Raw genomic sequence first — 14,343 nt, 5'->3', positions numbered from 1 at the left:
ATATATATATAAGTTTTTATAGAAAAATATTAAGGTTTCGCTTAGTTATTTAAGAAAAACAGGTTAATTTTCGTTAATTTTCTTGCTAAGAAAAAGGTAGTTAGCTCGCTTGTGTAGTCGGTTTACTTATAAAGTACGTTATTAATTATAGATAATAATATTAGAGTAGAATTTAAAGATACTAGCTTAGTTCTATTTAACCTAGATTTAGTAGTATTAAAGCTTAAAGTTTAATTATATATACTAATACTCTCTACTAATAATACTACTATCTAGAAGTATAAAATATCTATTAATTCTACTAAATTAAAGTTATAATTAACTCTAATTTAGAGAAAAATAACGTAGTATCTTAATTTATTACTAACTTATATTATTAAGTTACTTAATTAGCTTAAGAAAGGTAATAAGCTAATAGTATATTAGCTAGTACTTATAGAGTCTAAAGTTATCTAGCTTTAAGTAGCTAACGTATAGAAAAAAAAGTATAATTTACGTAAAAGAAAGTAGATTTAGAAAAAGAATACTCTTATAATTAAAGCTAGCTTATAGCTAGTTACTTAAAAAGAAACTATAAATTAGAATAAGAGTAAGAAGTAATATAAAGAGGTAGTAGTACGTAATAGCTAGCTAGCTTAGTAACGCTATAGATACTATAGTAAGCTAGAGTATAACGTATAAACGTGCTAGATAGTTAAAGATAATATAGATAAGTTAGATAGCTTATCTAGATTTATCTTAAGTAGCTTAGAGTTAGAGTAATCTAACTAAGATAGCGACTTTTTAGTAGAGGCTTAGTAAAAGTAGCTAACTCGCTTATATAGCTAGCTCGCTTATAAAGTACGTTAAGTTTAAAGTAGTTTTAGAGAATATTTAATAAGTTTCTATAGCTTCTATAGTAGCGCCCGTATTCTAGTTCGTTCATGCGTGTATATTGCGATGTGGCTGATGCGACTCGCCGGAAAAGCCCGTGCACGCGCTGCCTGCCCGCCCGGAAATTTAAAGGCCTCAGCTCTCACCTGACTCATTCCCTTCCCTCACTTCTTCTCTCCACTAATCTTTGTCCCGCGAGACATTTTCTCAAAGAGTACACGCTTAAGCGCTCGACAACTCAATTCTCCTCGGACGTCATGAACGCTCAGAAGCCCATCACATTTATTAATGATGCGGTGTGTTCACGTTGGGTTGGCCTGGTGATCCAGAAGCGCCAACAGCTTCTCGAGTGGGTGTCGACCATTCATCCCCAGAAACTCGCCTGCCAAATCGAGGGTAACTTCTTCCATGGTTCATATAACCTTGGTCAGAAGGTGACCTTCAGCGATGGCACAAAGTGGCTGATCCGCTTCCCTTTGTTTGGGCATGTTTCCCCTAGGTATATGGACGAGAAGGTTGCCATGGAAGTAGAGGCGATGAAGTTTATTAGCGAAAAGACTGCTATTCCTATTCCGGAAATCAAGCACTGGGGTCCTGCTGCCGAAAACCCGCTGGGTCTGGGTCCATTCATTATAATGGACTTTATCGAAGGCATATCTCTCGACGGCCTTCTGAGCAACCCCGACGCCAAGCAACACTTCAGACTCATCAGGGAAGACGTCAGTGATGACACCATCGAGGTCCTCTACAGGCAGTTTGCAAACATTCTGCTCCAGCTTTTCCAACTCGACTTTAACCGGATCGGTAGCCTGCCAATGTTGAAGACTGGATTCCATGTGCCGATCCGCCCGCTAACATTCAAGGTGCATGATATTCAACAGACTGGAGGGGCTAACACTTTCGGTAAGGCCTAAAGTCTTTTTTCGTTTCTTTTAACCTTTGTCTGCTGACCAGACGACATCTAGGTGATCGAAGCAAGGGGTTTCTCACGACGACTGAGTACTTCCGATACGTCGTCGAGCAGGACTGGGAACAGCTCCTTAGCCAGCCGAATTCGATAGGCGGCGAGAGCAACGCCAGAACGAAATACGAGTCGCTTAGCGCCTTGAAGACTTTGATCCCTAGTTTCGTTCATCCAGATTACGATTGCGGCCATTTCAAGATTATTTGTGACGATCTGAGCCTGGCGAACGTAATTGTGAGGAGTAAGGATGACCTTACAATTGTTGGGCTGGTAGATCTCGAATGGTCGTATATCGGGCCGGCCCAGCTGTTTGGCTCGGCGCCATGGTGGCTTCTCGGAATCCGACTTAATAACGTGGACACCTACTACGACAAAGACTACCCTAAGACGGCCGCCCGGTTCTTGAAGTACCTAGAGATCTTCAAACGTGTTCTAGGGGAGGAGGAGGAAAGAATGTTGAGGAATCGAGGGAAAGAACTTTCGAAACTCGTGGAGTGGTCTGAAGCTTCGGGCGCCATGTGGCTCCATATGCTCCTCTCATGCGGCTTCAACCACCCTGAGAATCTCCCCTTCGTGCAACTACAACGGCATATTGGAACTAAGAAGTGGCAGACGCTTAAGAGGCAATTCTGTGGATCGGAAATGAACGCATTCGTGGAGGAGAAGGTATCTCAGTTGGCGCAGTACGACAGGGACGAGGATAAGGTGTTGGAGCTTAAAGAGGACTTTGACGATGGCAAAATGACAAGGGAGCAGTTCATTGTCGCACTTGCTGCACTTTGATGGATTCTGGCTGTTTACACATTCAGTTTGCTTTAACGTACTTTACAATCGAAAGCCCCACACCATCGAACCCCCCACGATTTCTTGGCAAGGAAAATTAACAAGAATCTACGAGGTTTTCTTAAATAACTAAGCGAAACCTTAATATTTTTCTATAAAAATTTATATATATATTCTTTATAGTATATTACACTATATGTAAAGTTGCACTAAGATATATTACGTAATTAAAAAGCTATACGTATTTAACTAAATTTTAAGAAAAATCTAGTTTACTTCTAGTTAGTAGTATTATATCTCTATAATAATCTATAAAACTTATAGTATATAGTATTTATAACTTAATATAGGTTTCTAGAAAACTTCTATAGCGCTAGCTCTTCTAGGTATAGCGTAATAAGAAATAGAAGTTTAAAAAAATCTTTCTAGAGTTTTCTTCTCTAACTATATATAGATATTAATAATCTAGCTATATAAAACTATATATTATAAGCTTATATATATTATAAGCTTTCTAGATATTTAGAACTAATAATTTTAAGATAGTTCTAGTATAGTTCTATCTTTTTCTACTATACTATAAAAAGGCTTTACTTTTAAATAACTACTTAAAGCTAGTATATTATTAGTTAATAAGCTCTATATAGTTACAACTACCTATAATATATAAAATAATAAGTTTATAGAGCTAGATTAACTATATATATATATATAGTTAGAAGAAGAAATCTCTAAGAAGAAATTTTTCTAACTTCTATCTCTTATTACACTATACCTAGAAGAGCTAGCGCTATAGAAGTTTTTTAGAAACCTTTATTAAGTTATAAATACTATATACTATAAGTTTTATATATTATTATAGAGATATAAGAGTACTTACTAGAAGTAAACTAGATTTTTTCTTAAAAGTTACCTAAATACGTATAGCTTTTTAATTACGTAATATATCTTAGTGCAACTTTAGCATATAGTGTAATATACTATAAAGAATATATATATAAATTTTTATAGAAAAATATTAAGGTTTCGCTTAGTTATTTAAGAAAAACGAGTTGATTTTCGTTAATTTTCGTTGCTAAGAGAAGGTAACCAGCTTGCTTGTATAACCAGCTCGCTTATAAAGTACGTTAATAGAAATTATAGAAACCTAGAAATAATTAAAGACTCTTAAGAGTTATAGGTATAGACTAATTCTAAATAGTAGTAACCTTCTTAAAGTTCTTCTAGATTCTATTAGTACTTATAATTAATTCTAGAAACTTAGTACTCTTAATAGTAAATTCTAACTTCTTAATATCTACTTATAATCTAGTCTTATATAGTTAATTAAGTATCTAGATAATATAAGCCTTATACTTAAAAGAATTCTCTAAATAAATAAGAATATTATTAATATATACTATATAGAAATTATCTAGTAACCTATATAATATCTTATTAATATATTATTAAAAGGTAGTAGAGCTATTATAAAGGCTAAAGAGTAGAATATAATACTTATAGTTACTATATTACGTATAGAAAGAAGTTAGATTCTCTACTAACTTATTAAGCTAGATTCTATAGAAAGTCTACTAAATATTTAACTTTATAAAGACCTTTATATATAATAAGTAGATAAGCGTTTTCTAGATAAGAGAAATAGAATAAGCGTCTTTTTTTTATAATAGTATTAAGCTTTTAGTAGTTAACGTAGAATCTTTATTCTCTCTCTAGCTTTTTAGTAAATAGAACTAGTAACATATATAACGCGTTACTATAGATAATAAAGCTATAGTAAAGGTAATTCTCTAGATAGTTATATATAAGCTATAGATACTCTAGTAATATACTATAGAGAGAGCTATTAGTTAGTATATTTTCTACTATAAGCTTAATATTATAATCTACGCCTTCTTAATATAGTAGTAGTAAATTAGAATCTCTTTTAGAAAAATAAGCTATAGTTATACTAGCGTATTCTAGAGATAGAAGCTTTTAAGTAATTAACTAGTAGAGCTTCTTCTTAGAATTAGTAGTAGAGGTTTTCTTTCTATTAGTAATAAGCTACTTAACTTTATAGATACTAAGGTATCTAATTATAACGTTTTTTCTATACGTATTAATTATAAAGATAGTAGTACTAACTATATTAACGTTAAGCCTAGCTTTTAGGCATGTTTCTTATAAAATAGGTAGCTTTTTTAGCTTATAGAGTAACCTAGCAGGTAAGTTAAGATTCTTAAGCTACCTATCTATCTTATATAGGTTTTCTTAAAGCTACTAGTACTATAATTCTCTCTTCTCTTATTATATTACTCTTAGCTTTTCTACTACTAATATTAAGGTATTATAGTAATTAGTATTAGCTTAGTAAGCTACGTAGGCTTTAGTAGAGAATTAAGATAATTATATAAAGATAAACGCGTCGCGTTTATAATTAATTAATTAATTAGTATCTAGCTATATTAGTACGCGCTACTTATAGTTAATCTAAACGTTAGCTTTTTTAAGTAGCTTATACCTAATTATTATATTATAGTAGCTAGTATTATAGTATATAAAGTAAGTACGTATTTAGTAGCTTTCTAGTACTAAATTAGCTTTAAAGTATTTATCTATCTAGCTATTAGGTTATTTATTATAACTAGCTAGAGAGATAGGTTCTATATGTAATAGCTTAACGTAGAGGTTTTTTCTAAGAGTCTAAAGGTACTTTAGGTATACTAGAATATAACTACCTACTCTAGTATTAATTAAGTCTCTAAGCTTAATTATAAGACTATTTATAGATATTTAGTAGAGTAGAGTAAATATAGAACTACTAAATAGCTTTTTATATAGGTTTATTATTCTAGTAGATAGCTCTAGAAAGAAGACTTCTTCTAGAGCTAGACTTTTTCTAAATTATTAGAATTATATTCTAACGTGTTATTCTTAGGTACTTATAGCTCTATAGACTCTATAGACTTTACTAGCTTCTCTAGGTTAACGTTCTTAATAGTTTTCTACGTAGTAGAAGCACTTAGATAATTATAGCTTATATAGCTAGGTTACTAGTATTAGAAGTAGATAATTAGCTTCTTAATTACTAGAGCTTTATTAGGTATAGGTAGAATGTCTAGAAGAGTAGAGAGCGCGTAACGTAGCGTTAACGTAAGCGTATTACACTTTTTAACCTTTCTAGATACGTAAGCTTCTTCTAGAGCTAGCTCTCTAGCTAGATCTTAGATAAGGTCTATATATTAATTATAATTATCTATATACTAATATTAATATCTATCTATCTATATATATAGACTTATAGAAAGCTTTTTATAGAATTTCTCTATCTATTAGTCTATAGAGAGCTAATGCTTCTATATAAAGTAGAAGAAATTAATCTAGAAGTACGTAAAGTTAGTAGTATTTTAATAATATAGCTTCTAGAAATTATAGTAGATATTTAACCTCTTATATAGGTTTCTATAGCTCTTCTCTAGCTAATTAATAACGTATTTTTAGAAAATTAGCTTACTACTATTTCTTAGAGTATATAGAATTATAGAAAGAGTTTAGTATATATTGCTTTTAGTCTACGTATATATATAGGTAATAATAGTTTTTTTAGTTTTTTCTACTATCTCTTCTATATACTAGTTATAATTAGCTTTATTATAGTACTAACCTACTCGCTTAGTTATATAACCTTAACTATCTTAGCGTCTTAGTATAGTAGATATCTACTCTACGTCTTTATATCTTTATAGCTTAATATTATATAACTTATTATATACCTTAAATTCTTATTTCTTATCTACGCTATAATAAGCTTAAAGCTTATTTTATAATCTATCTCTCTATTACTTAAAGGTAACTACCTTACTATCTAATAGTAAGAGTAGGTCTAAAAACTTAGTAGAAAGCTACGTCTAGCTCTCTAAGCGTTATTTAGTTACTAGTAGTATAGTAGATGTATACGTAGTTAGATAAGAATCTAGAATTAAGTTATCTAGTAGTAACGTACTAGTTTTACGCGTATATAGTATCTAATTTATAAAGTATATTATATATTAAGTTAATAAAGTAGATAGTATTTAGCTTCTAGAGTAGAATTATAGTTATACTTATAGCTATTAAATTCTTATTAAAGTAGTATCTCTTTTTTCTACTATAAATTCTAATACTCTACGTATATAGTATCTTCTTTAGTAAGTATATTAGTAGTAATCTAGTAATATATATAAGTCTATTATTAAAGTATCTAGCGTATAAATAATTAGCTAACTAATTTATTAATAATTTTACCTAGCTTTTCTAAGAAAAGCTCTTAGAGCTTTTTTATAGAGGTAGAGAGTATATAAAAGCTATCTATAGCTAATAATCTAGGTATTACTAAGCTCTTACGTAGCTATACTAGCTTCTACTTAAAGTTATTATTCTAATTCTTATTAGTTATTATATTATATTATTAAATAGAGAATTTATAATAATAATATTAATTAGAATAACTCTCTAGTAGGTTCTCTACCTAGAATTTAAAAATTATTAGAGTAAAGAAGTACTAGAAGACTAGAGTCTTACCTCTAGAGTTACTTTATAAGAGTTTACCTATAGTATTTAAGTAGTTTAACTTAGGTATAGCTTTTTATTTAAGAAGTAAAAGTATATACTACTAGCGTAGTAGCTAATTATTAGCTCTACTAGTAGAGTAGAGAATTATTAGTTTTTAGAATAAGAGAGAGAGTTTTTATACGTAGAAGTTCTATAGAAGTTTTTTTATACGTAGAGCTCTTATAGCTCTCTTTAGCTTACTACTAGAGGTGTCTTTTCTACTACTAACTAGATCTGCTAGTAGTCTTATATAGCGCTAGAGAGATAAGTAATTAGAGCTTTTATAGCTTTAATTCTTAGAGTAAGTAATTAGGCTCTTATAGCTCTAATTCTTAGTATAGCTATTAGTAAACGCTTCTTATAAGACTACTTAGTTTAGTCTAATATTATACTACTATTTCTAGCTAAAGAGGTAAAGACCTTTAGATAATATAAGAGCTAGCTCTATAGTCTTTACTACTATAAGCATTCTAGAATACCTAGCTAGGTAAGTTAGCTATAGGTAGTACTATCTCTATAAGCTATAAGAATAAGAGATGCTAGTAGAGTAGGTTAGGTTAAATTTAGCTATCTAAAGGTAAGAAGTAGAAGAATACTTTAAGAGCTCTCTATATATAGAAAGCTAAGCGCTAAGATACTAGGCAAGGTTATATAACTTAAGTAAATACTAAGCTAGACTATTATATTAAAAACTCTTTAGTTATAATTATCTCTTAGAGCTAGTAACTACTATCTAAGATAATATTATTTCTATTATAAAGCTAGATTTATTAAAATTATATATATCTTTATTAGTAATACTATACTTTGTCTTTATATTATCTACTAGATTAAACTATGTCTAAATAATTATAGAATCTTTTTACTTTACTTTTTAATAGTTATACTTATAATTAAGCTATATTTTAAGCTTAGAATAGTATATAATAAAGTAGTTTAGCTAGTTCTTATCTATAACCTTTTCTTTCTATTTAGTAAGTAGCTTATTAGCTATATCTTAAATAGTAGTAAGCTAGAGAGTAAATTCTTACGTGTCTAGGTCTAGTATATACTTAACTATTACCTACTTTTTATTTATAGTAAGCTTTATTTAATTAGATATCTTTTTATATTATAGAGTAACTCTAGTATATTAACTATAGACTTTCTTCTATAGTATATTATAGAGAGCTATAGTATATTATAAGCTTAGCTTAGAGTTCTATTAAATAGTCTAAAGCGTAAGCTATATCTAGAATTTATCTAAAGTTAATTAGGCGTTTATAGAGAGCTTTATAATAGAGATAGTAGTATTTAGTAGAGGCTTAGTATTTTTAGAGAGTTTAATAGTATAGAGCTTTTAATAGTAAAGTATATTAAGTAATATAAATAAGCTTTTATTAGTATAAAGTTTTTAAAAGTCTACTAGTACTCTAATTAGCCTAAGAGTTACTAGAAGTTTTTAGCGTTGCGCTAGCATGAATATTTAATCCCGCGCCAACCTAACCTCTTTTAGAGCCATACGGAATTCCGTTCCACCCGATAAGAATTCCTTCGGTTTCTATGTCTTACAATATGGCAGGGACCAGCGCGTCTCAAGTAGTCCGTCCCCGACTATCCTAAACTTTTAACGCAGGGGCTACCAGCAACAATTAGGGACCGCATCCTTCAACATGTCCCACAGAGCGGCCTGCACAAACTGATTGGTAGGTTGATTCCGCTCCCGATCTTGGGGTGCAGGTAAGAGGCGTAATTGTGTTTGAGATAGGGGCGTAGTTATGTTTGAGATTTGTCGCGGTGCGAATATCTATCGTACGAAAAATCCTAACCTCTTCTCTGTATCTACCATAAAGCCCTGCCCTAAGGGTATCTAATTGCGAGTGGTTTCTTTGTGTGCATCTCTTCTTTTGTGCTCTCTTTGAGGTCTGCGACCATGGCTAAACTTCTACTCTGCTTTTTTGCTGTCATTTCATTACTACAGTGCGCAGGCGCACTTCCACCATACGACTACGAAGGCTTCGCTCTGAAGGGAACCAGGGAGAATGCTAGCTTCTTTGAACTTCCAGAGCACCCGCTCAAATTTCAGTCGTTTTATCCGCAGCTGGCGGAAGTCCTACACGAGGCATCGACGGGACCATGCCTTGTGAGTTTGCAAGCGTACGAGGGCAATCTGACTGCGCGCAGAGAGGTAAGTTGTGCCGATAGAGTGTGGTATAGCAAAACACCGCTGACTCGACGCCTGTCCATAGCTGACGAAATATGGTGGTGTGGGCAATTACTGCTATCTCCAAAACGACTGCATCCTCTCATCGATCTACCCATCGACTCAGGCCAACATGGCAGCGGCTTCTGTGTTACTCGGTCTCACGCCCACCATCCTGGCCAACTTTGGTCCTGCAATTCCAGAAATAGCGTTGCTCTCCTCCCGAAGGCCTTTACTGTCGCTGCTACTATCCATGGGCGCTCCAGCCACCTATCCATCGCGCTTCCTTCTATTCGACAACCCCGTCCATCTCCTGCGCCGCCCGGAACGACCTAGTATCCTGAAAATTTCGCGCATGCCTTTGCGGTTCGCCATTGCAATATCCTTCTTCCAATACGTCCTCGCCATTGTAGCAATCACGAACTTGATCACCACGTCACTCGATCTGGGACAGAAAACAGTTGTCAGCTGGAGGTGTTCTGTTTCATGGTTGCCTCTCATGTGGGCCATGACGCCTATCGTTTGCCATGCCCCCGCAGTCCTGAGTTTTGAAGTCTATCGGAGAAAAGTCAAATCACGCCGGTGCTCGGATAAGGTGGAGATGGAACAAGACACAAATATGCTGCACAGTGCAAAGGACTCAACCGAAGACCCCCTTCCATTCCACCAGACATCCGATAATACCAATGCACGATCTAGGCAACCAAGGAGCCAGCCGTATCTCCTACGTCGCGCAGTAAGGAGCGAGTTCACCATCTCCGCGAACGCAGACACTATACCCATAGCGAAAGAGTCAGCAGCAGTACATCCAGGAGCCTGGAGCATTATCTTTCAAGATATAGCGTCACTTTTCGGAATCCTGCAGGTTATTTTTGGGACCGCGGTGTTTTCGTCACTATCGTATATTGGGGTTGAGGACGCGACTGTATTGTTGTTAAGGTACGCGACGTCGGCATTTTGTTGTAGGTTGATTATGTATCTAGAACTTGAGGGGATGATTCTGGTTGCACGGGACAAAGAGGGAAAGACCAGTAGCAACGAGAATTAAAGGATCCAAGGTTCTCGTGCTCTGTCAGAAGCACGAGAAGATAAAACCAGGCAAAGGGACACATGAAATAGACAGAATTCAGTCTTGATTCCTTTCCGAAGGCCGCTCACTGCTATACAACTCTTCCCCTTTCGCACCCTGCAGGATCGAGTGACCCCCGGGCGGAGCCCAGAGGTGGCTAGGACCACGGCTGGCCTACGTCCCTAGCTACGGCTGGCACGTGACCATCAATAGCATATATTCTACTCGGATTCACGAGAGCTTCTACCTCTCAAGGATTCGTCTGTTCAACAATCGAACTCATGCTTCTGCTGCTCTCATATTTTGCCTTCCCGCCTACGTGACCTTACACCTCTAGTTTCGCGTATGTGCGATCAGTATGCCAACTATTCTATAGAGGCACAGTGAAAGCATCGCTCCCACCCTACTGTGAAAGAACGCTACTAAACCGTTGGCCTAAAGTGCTAACACCGCTAAGTGGGGAACCATTCCTTCCACTTGCTTCATATTCAGCGAGCTTTTCTGGGTTCGTCGTGTCGCGGTCTGTACCTGTGGCCGGTGCTGCGCCGAACCCACAACACCAAGCCAAAACAAGTCGCCGCTCCAACACCTTGGCTGAACCTGATTTAGCGTCAATGGGTCCTCTTCCGATTCCACTATGGAGCTTTTTACATCCCTGGATGCGGCCTAGATCTGCGAATCGCGGTGGAAACCGTGCTGGAGCGCGGTACACTAATTCCGCAAGTCATCAACGTCACGTCCTAATACCTAGGCACCCTCAGAGTATTGGCCGTCACGCTCCCTACAACAACTCAGGTGCATGCCTTTCAGAATCAGGCAGACTGCTCAATCCTCTCAATCTCCATGTACCGCTCGGCACCTGTATGGTTTGACCCACATAGTAAGTCAAAGTCCTCCTGTGTGTTCTTCTCTGTTATCCGCAGTGGCCATGGGTCGACAATGGTATGCTTTTTCTTTGCCACCATACCGAACGCCTTGGCGACTCGGTCCATCCTAACATCCTTCAAGGAGGTTTTAAATGCCTTGTCGAAGTCTCCAAACATCGTATAGCACGATGAAACGCGAATCCATTCTGGATTGGACACCATGGCCTGTTCACCTCCCATCAAGGCCATCATCGTCATTGGGGTCATCGGGATGAACTTCTGCATCAGCTCCATCGACTCTTTGGCACGTTTCTCTTCACCATTGGCGTCGAGATAGTACGTTTCGCTAACGGCATTGAGGAAGAGCATCAACAACGTGGCTTTCGGGTTCTCTTCTTTAGACTTTAAGAGCTGCCCAATTGACTGCAAAGTATGCTCTGGACCAACATAACCGCGATCGCAGATGTTGGAAAGCTATATTATTGTCAGTACAGAGCGCTTAGTAGTCCTGAGAATGGAACTAGCGTATGGAGGGCTTGTAGCAACTGCGACTCGTCCAGTGAGACGGGCCGACGAGGACAGGTAGCATACCTCAATACGATCGAATCGAAGCTTTTCTTCTCTTGGCTGGTCCAAGTAGTCGCACAAGTTTCGAGCATCGACACTGAAAATTTGAAAGTCGATTTGAATGCTCCGTATCTTGCGGCAGAACTGCAGCAATAACCGCTGCACATAGAAGAATAGGCCTCCGTTCACGTCATTCTTGGCTGCCGGAGCATGTCTCATGTACTCCGAATAGGCCCACCCGCCGTGCGGATCTGCATCGTCTTTCATCGGCCAAACTTTATCGTCTTGGAAGAAGGTCCTACTGAACATAAACAAACGCATGACAAGCATCCGGATCAGTACATACGGGTTCGGCGTATCAAATCCCCTCCGGGAACACCCGTAAGGCAACAGAATGCCATCTTCTCGAAATTTGAGCATCGCCATTCGCATATTTGGGCGCTGGTTGTTCAACGCACGATGCAAATAGTCGACTCTCTCAGGCGCCAACATGACTGCTTTTCGAACTCGTTGTGCGTCTTCTGCTGTGAATGCTCTAGGCACCCTGAAGAAATCCCTCATCTTGTACCATTGCTCCCATTCCAACATAGACGCAACGACTTGTTTCCGAACATGAACGTCTTTTTTTGAAACGATGACGGGTCTCTATCTCTTATCTTTTCACATACTTCGTTCATACGTGGCAGAACAAATTCTTCGAGGATAGCGAGCATGCTCTCTGGAATCAACGCAGAGTACCATAGGTGGATCAATATCGGAACGGCATCCTCTGGTTTAAGGACTAATGTTACCAGGAGGAGGGTCACGTTGCGTGCTACAATGGTGAAGTTAACATCGTTAACAACAACAGTGCAGCGACCATCATAACCCTCCGGTAGTCCCACGACGGACCGGACAACATTTCTGAGGTCCCCTGAAGCAGCGAAAAGCAGAGAAATATCCCGGTGAATATCATCGAGGCCCTCATTGTTTTCCATGCTGAGGACGTCCAGGGCCGGCATGTTTCCCCAGAGGTACTGGTTCACGCCGAAGTCATTCGAGAGATCACGGTCGGAGATGAAAGAAGGCAGGCGGCCTTCTCGAACCCAGCCGGGCGTATATTCATTACCCATCAACTCAGATCTGCAGGCTTTCTTGTGGTCGCGCCAATGGGCTTTCTGACATGCTTTAGAGCAGTACTAGACACTAGTCAGCGCAGTCGAACTCGAATGACATGGTGGGCGAGGCCAAGATAGATAGATTGAATCAGAAATGGATTGTATCTGGAGACGTGCCTGAACCAATTTGCAGGAGCCACAGGCTTGAGTAGCGACTCTTTGACACGGTGAAATCTCTCCGTTCACAACCTGCTCCGTGTTTGCACACAGAGGGGGATTCAGACATGAAAGATGGCTCCATCTTATCTTCAAAGTGCTGTAAAGGCTGCAATTCAGCACATGAGGTCGGGGGAAGGATCTTCCATCTGCATTGATAGAGCCAAAGACAAAGCAAGAAGTTGATCAGGCCATCTTTGCTATTAAATGCTCTACCAAGGCGGGGCACGTTACGAGACGCACGTTATCCGCCGGCCACCGGCAAACCCCCCATACTACCCCGCTATGCCACGTCACTCTGCTTGACCGGTCAACATGAACTCGACCTCATATGCCTGGCCACACTTACTATTGTTATCCTTGATCAGGAGTCTCATCTTCAATCAAACCGTTCACTTTCGTCCCCAACATATCCCGAAGTTTGTTCGAATCCCCACTTGCGCAGGAAACTCTCTGCTGACATTCTTCTGCATCTTATACCCGACCTACCCAACGAAGCCGTGCTTGCCTGAGTGATGTCCTCCGCTCGAGGCCAACGCATCGAAGCAAACTGCAAGATCATCTGGGGCGCGGACTGCGAATACGACCTCGATAACGAAACCGATGACTATGTCCACTACATGGCCCACGTGAAAAAGGACTTTGGGGTTTCGTTTGGGCCACCACTGGCGATGACCGGCCTCTGTGGTTCGAGCGAAGCTGCTTTGGCGGAATTGGACAGAATGCTAGAATTATGGGCGAAGCAGGTGAAGCGCGGAACGCCAATGACAAAGGATGAAAGGTTGGAAATTTTTGGTGGGCCGAAGGGGAAGCATAAGAAGATTTTGAGCAAGTTTATAGATGAGTTTGAGAAGAGAGAGCGTGCGAAGCGAGCTTAGGATCGGGTTTGTCGCAGTTTTGGAGAAAGTCTACCGCGCAGGCCGCCCCCAAGCCACCATCGGCGGAGCTGTTCTTCCGTGCCCGCCACTCAAAATCTGTCGTTTCTGTATCGTAAATGTACACTTGTCCGGATTGTAGTGCATGGTTTACGGAACTCTGGCTCAGGTCCCGATACATATTTTGGCTCTTGGCAAAGTTAAGCTCGCGTCTTCCGGCTCAAGCCTTGCGTCTCAGACGCATTATCACACCAATATCGTATTCTGCCCTCATCCTTT

General features: G+C 38.0%; 4 protein-coding genes across 4 annotated transcripts; 3 read left to right on the top strand and 1 right to left on the bottom strand.

Moving 5' to 3' along the window:
• The first annotated feature begins 1,038 nt into the window (after positions 1-1,038).
• BU26DRAFT_515723 (uncharacterized protein) lies at positions 1,039-2,735 on the top strand. Its single transcript, XM_033828144.1, has 2 exons — positions 1,039-1,776; positions 1,839-2,735. The coding sequence occupies exons 1-2, from the start codon at positions 1,131-1,133 to the stop codon at positions 2,618-2,620; spliced, it is 1,428 nt and encodes a 475-aa protein (XP_033688361.1). The 5' UTR covers positions 1,039-1,130; the 3' UTR covers positions 2,621-2,735.
• Positions 2,736-8,696: 5,961 nt separating this feature from the next.
• Positions 8,697-10,482, top strand: BU26DRAFT_588239 (uncharacterized protein). Its single transcript, XM_033834709.1, has 2 exons — positions 8,697-9,359; positions 9,421-10,482. The coding sequence occupies exons 1-2, from the start codon at positions 9,105-9,107 to the stop codon at positions 10,420-10,422; spliced, it is 1,257 nt and encodes a 418-aa protein (XP_033688360.1). The 5' UTR covers positions 8,697-9,104; the 3' UTR covers positions 10,423-10,482.
• A 773-nt stretch (positions 10,483-11,255) lies between these two features.
• Positions 11,256-13,259, bottom strand: BU26DRAFT_528562 (uncharacterized protein; the record flags this gene model as incomplete). Its single annotated transcript, XM_033830858.1, has 5 exons — positions 11,256-11,783; positions 11,901-12,174; positions 12,223-12,400; positions 12,445-13,054; positions 13,242-13,259. The coding sequence occupies 5 exons, from the start codon at positions 13,257-13,259 to the stop codon at positions 11,256-11,258; spliced, it is 1,608 nt and encodes a 535-aa protein (XP_033688359.1).
• A 305-nt stretch (positions 13,260-13,564) lies between these two features.
• BU26DRAFT_515722 (uncharacterized protein) lies at positions 13,565-14,314 on the top strand. Its single transcript, XM_033828143.1, has 2 exons — positions 13,565-13,618; positions 13,666-14,314. Exon 2 carries the CDS (start codon positions 13,705-13,707, stop codon positions 14,065-14,067), a length of 363 nt encoding a protein of 120 aa, XP_033688358.1. The 5' UTR covers positions 13,565-13,618; positions 13,666-13,704; the 3' UTR covers positions 14,068-14,314.
• Positions 14,315-14,343: the final 29 nt, after the last annotated feature.

Source organism: Trematosphaeria pertusa (assembly GCF_010094035.1).
Source record: "Trematosphaeria pertusa strain CBS 122368 unplaced genomic scaffold BU26scaffold_3, whole genome shotgun sequence".
Taxonomy (NCBI): domain Eukaryota; kingdom Fungi; phylum Ascomycota; class Dothideomycetes; order Pleosporales; family Trematosphaeriaceae; genus Trematosphaeria; species Trematosphaeria pertusa.
The sequence above is the reverse complement of the archived record's forward strand: the minus strand, read 5'-3'. Positions and strand labels throughout refer to the sequence as shown.

What these genes read in the sequence shown, in the direction of transcription:
- BU26DRAFT_515723 (XM_033828144.1), top strand. Translation starts at nt 1,131, where the DNA reads ATGAACGCTCAGAAGCCCATCACATTTATTAATGATGCGGTGTGTTCA. An exon ending in TGGAGGGGCTAACACTTTCG is followed by an intron (nt 1,777 to 1,838) that starts GTAAGGCCTAAA and finishes GACGACATCTAG; the next exon opens with GTGATCGAAGCAAGGGGTTT.
- BU26DRAFT_588239 (XM_033834709.1), top strand. Translation starts at nt 9,105, where the DNA reads ATGGCTAAACTTCTACTCTGCTTTTTTGCTGTCATTTCATTACTACAG. An exon ending in ATCTGACTGCGCGCAGAGAG is followed by an intron (nt 9,360 to 9,420) that starts GTAAGTTGTGCC and finishes GCCTGTCCATAG; the next exon opens with CTGACGAAATATGGTGGTGT.
- BU26DRAFT_515722 (XM_033828143.1), top strand. Translation starts at nt 13,705, where the DNA reads ATGTCCTCCGCTCGAGGCCAACGCATCGAAGCAAACTGCAAGATCATC.